At 50.2% G+C, this 4,362-nt stretch overlaps 1 protein-coding gene across 1 annotated transcript; it reads right to left on the reverse strand.

Annotated features, from left to right (window-relative positions):
* Positions 1–1,438: 1,438 nt before the first annotated feature.
* Positions 1,439–3,921, reverse strand: LOC306652209 (palmitoyltransferase ZDHHC7-like). Its single transcript, XM_079125210.1, has one exon. The coding sequence runs from the start codon at positions 3,811–3,813 to the stop codon at positions 2,887–2,889; it is 927 nt and encodes a 308-aa protein (XP_078981336.1). The 5' UTR covers positions 3,814–3,921; the 3' UTR covers positions 1,439–2,886.
* Positions 3,922–4,362: the final 441 nt, after the last annotated feature.

Below are 4,362 nucleotides of genomic sequence, written 5' to 3' on the forward strand. Positions count from 1 at the left end.
AGTGATCTATGAAACTGGAGTTAGAAGACCATGGTGGGTGTGATCTGACTAGCTATTTAAAATCCCTCCTCTACCTCACTTGTAAAGAAAACATAGTAATGAACCCAGCCCCACTTCCAACCACTGCCTATTTGAGAAAGCGACTTTGGGGATCTAATGAAATCATCAGAAGGAACCTCCTTCTGCAAAGAGGAGACCATACAGTTCTGAAGGCTGTGCTCTTTCCCTCCCACCTCTGTCTGTAATATCTCTCCACAATGTTACCACTTGCCAACTCTATACACTTTTCCTCATGGTGTCATTTGAGGTTCAAATTATCACTTCCTCAGTGAAAACGTCCCTGTATCTCAAAGTGAGATAAATGTCCTTTGTGGATCCTCCAAAGAGCTGTTCCTTGTATGTTCCTTATCACAGCACTTTATATCATTATTTTTGATGCTGAGGATCCAGCTTGGGGCCTTCTGCATGCTAAACACATATTCTACCACTGAACTACACTCCCTCCCCTATCACAACACTTTATACTGTATTGACTATCTCAATGACAAGATTATATAAGGTCTTCAAGGATGGGTTGTGTCATAATCATTGTAGTCACCCCATCCCTAGAAGAGTCTGGAAGATGCATATTTGAATGAATGGATGAATGAATGAGTAAATTGCATGCAGATGTAATTGGTGAGGTTTTTCAACTAACTTGTAGAGTGTGACTCCCTTGTTCTAGGTTCTGTATTAGCAGCTGTGAATAGAGAAGGACAAGAATGTCCCTTCCTCTCCTCACTCACAGTGGAGTGGGAGTGGGACAGACTGGCATTTAAGGGAAAGAACCACAGAGGGAAGCTTGATGAACTGTACAGGAGGTGCAGAGATGATCTTCTAGAAAGTGTTATGAGATGTGTTGCCACCATTGCCTTGTGACATGTCATAAAAGAAGGAGCACCATTTCTTTTCATTACTGGAAGGGTTGGACTATTTTCATGGAAATGAGCCAGGTGAGATGAGAGGTGACATTACAAGAATATTTCCACTGAAATCAAACCACCTCTACTTTGGGAAAAAAAAAAAAAACTTTATAAAGCAACATCAACCAGCTGAGAAAACAGCATGGGTGCCAGGATGACTACCCTTATTATCCAGTCTTCCCTGACTTCCTGACCCCATAAAATGGATTTACTTTTCCATTCTTCCAAAATTAGGCTCCAGGAAAAGTGGTGAGATTAATATCCCTCTATTGTAGAGAGAATGTCAAGGTTCCACCATACTCCTATGTACTTGTTTATGATTATGAAAGTCTACATCAATCTGGCTTTATCTGTGACATTAGTGAACTTCACCAATTTTTTTTTTTTTTTTTTGTGCAGATGAAATGAGCAGGCTGTATTTTGGGATGCAGGAAACCTTTGTTTTTTTTTTTTTTTTTTTTTGAGGGTCTGAGAACGGTCGCTTGGTTACTTTATTTCATATAAAAGTCACACTGAAAGGAGGGTGGAGGTCAAGTATACTTGATTTGTACATACCTGCCCGGTCTCACGGCGTCCAACCGCCTGACAATGACTGATGATCAGGAAACGTACGTTTAGCCTCACACAGAGCCCCACAGCGTCCGGCCCAGACACAGATGCGCAGTGAAGGTGCAAAACAATCTTTGCAGCTCACTGTCCTGGGTCACCCCTGCTGTGCCGCCCCCTGGCTGTGCCAGTTCATGCCTCTGCAGTGACTCGAGTCCCATGATCTGTCACGTGGCTATGACAGGCTCTGCAGGCCCCTCTGGTGTGCCTCCGAAGCAGAAGCCTGGGGAGGCCAGGCGCAGTGGCTGGGGGCTGGGGGGTGGGGACACCGCCTTCCCAGCTCGAGGCCTCGGGCTCCCTCCACTGCTCCCTGGGGCGGGCAGCACTACAACGCAGGTGAGTTTAAGGCAAGTCCCCAGGAGGGGAGCTGTTCTTTCTGGCATAGTTTTGAGCTTGCACCAAGGGTCCAATTTTATCACCTGTGCTGTGGGTAGAGAAACAAACATAAAAACCAAAGCCACTTGGCGGTGCCCTCCAACTCGGGCATCAGGGCTGCCTGCATGGAGAATGCGCCTGCCCCAGGGCCGAAGGCGGCCCCACGTCAATGCGCCCAGGGTGCACCTCACCCGAAGGGCTGTGGTTGAGGCCACCTGCCTCTTACTGAGGGGCCAGGTGCACATCGCTATTTTGCCTGGAACAACAAAAAATCAGTTCCAAGTCCTCAAGATTTTTAAAGTAAAATCAAAACAGGAGGTCAAAAAGGGCCACACAGGAATGACTGTTCTTTGGATCAAGATAGATACTCTCTGGCCTGCAGTACATTCATGACTCTTGGCAGGGGCCCCGCCGCAGCTCGCCCCTCTTTCCTGAAACTTCGGCTTCTGAAAACTCACTCGTCTGCTGTACACAGCCATTACACAACACGCCAATTTGACACACATGCACACGCGCACACAGACACACAGACAGGCACACACAGACTTGCAGCAAGGGTCAAGGGTGCTTCTCCCGGGGCAGCAGGAAGGTTCTGGAAGCTGCCTTTGCCGTCCAGTGCACTGAACTTCTACCACGTCACTGCAAAGCATCAGAGCTCACGGAGGCCACGGGTCTCTGCGGACATGTGCCACTGGAGCGCACAGGCCACGCAGCACCCAAATGTCCCTAAGAGATGCCACTGCAGGGAGGAGACAACCCCGTGCCCCGAGTGGCTGCGTGCCCTTCAGATGAGGGCTGGGGAGAGCCCGTCGCATGGCCCGAGGCTGCTGGCTGCAGGCCACACTCGCCTGCTGGTTGCCGATGCCATCTGGAGGCTGAGGCCCGTTCAGATCCAAGTCGGCAACCGAGAGTCCAAGAACAAGTCCCAGCCAGATGAGAGGCCTCACACCGAGAACTCTGGACCTCCCCTCCTGGGTCTCAGTTGCAGTCGCCTGAATCGGAAGCCAACAAAGGGGTTCATCCACAGCAGCGAGGGTGGACCCCCAAAGACGGATTTCATCCCCTCCCACCGCAGCCTTCGCTCCCACGTGGGCTTCTCACTCTTCAGCCTCTCGATCTCCGTCTCGTCCTTGCATATCGAGTGGATCTGGGTGCCGAACATGACCGCAGTGAAAGTGAAGAACAGCAGACCCTCAAGGCACAGGAAGATCAACAGGATCACGGTTATCGGAGGGGAAAAGTCACTGCACTCTGTCCACTGCCCTCGGACGCAGGAGATGAACTGCAGCCCATAGAGAATCAGAGCATGGACTGAAGACAACGCTATGTACATAGTGAAGAGTACAAAAAATCTCTGATTCTTCTCTCCCACACAGTTGTTCACCCACGGGCAGTGATGGTCCATTTTCCGAATACATCTTTTGCAGATACTGCAGTGGTGGGCACGCTCTGGCTTGAAGCAGCAGCACTTGGGGCACTTGTAGATCACCTCCCCGGGCTTCAGCTGCAAGCTCTCCAGGTACTCTTTTGTGGCGTTTCCTTTGGGCACTGCCCCAGGGTCAGTGAGCATGGTTCTCAGGTGCGAGGACAAGGCAAGAACTGCCAAGCAGTTGAAAAGGACTCCATTCACCACAGAGTACCAGAAGTTTTTGGAAGGAAGCAGCATGACAAACGTCACCACGAAGTCTGCGTAGACAACTAGGAGCCAGGTCATAACAGCGCAGACCATGCCGCAGCCATCACGGATGAACCACACCCTGTCGGCCATGTTGGTCTCAGAGGAAGAGGAGGAAGAGGAGTCATAATTGTCATTTTCGGCCAGCAGAGGATGATGCTCGACGTCCCGGAGCCTGTGTCCTGATGGCTGCATGATTTCCCCAACACGCCCTCACGGATTATTTCTAAACATCACTTGGACATTTTGTGCCTTTTCTTTAGGATCTTAAGGTGCATGCTGTCCTATGTGATAGGATCCGAGGACGGGCGCTGCGGCTGCTCCCCGCCGGCGGCGGCTGCAGCGGCCGGGGCGGGGGCGCATGGTGCGGCGGCGCTCATGCCCGGTTGTCGGAGGGGGGCGACCGCCCAGCAGTGGCGGGAGCCGCGAGCCCGGCAGGCGAGCGCGAGGCGCGACCCGGAGGTCGAAACCTTTGTTTTAAGCCAAACTATAATTAGCTCTGTGACCTTTGACAAGTCACTTAATCTCCCAAGCAGGTTGTTCATTTTCCATTGAGGTCTTTGACTCTAGGTAGGACTTAATCAGACCAAATGTGAAACCTGGAGTCAATTTTGATGTCTTGTTTCTCATACCAACCATTTCCCTATAGACATCTTCTAAAACCCTTTTCAAATTTTTTATGTGCAAAATTTTCTGTAGTCATCATTTGGTTTTCTATTCTGAATTTTATTTTAAGATCTTACC

Source organism: Sciurus vulgaris (genome assembly GCF_902686455.1).
Source record: "Sciurus vulgaris genome assembly, contig: HiC_scaffold_144_arrow_ctg1, whole genome shotgun sequence".
Classification (NCBI taxonomy): domain Eukaryota; kingdom Metazoa; phylum Chordata; class Mammalia; order Rodentia; family Sciuridae; genus Sciurus; species Sciurus vulgaris.

Coding starts and splice junctions, on each gene's coding strand:
- LOC306652209 (XM_079125210.1), bottom strand. CDS start 3,813: ATGCAGCCATCAGGACACAGGCTCCGGGACGTCGAGCATCATCCTCTG.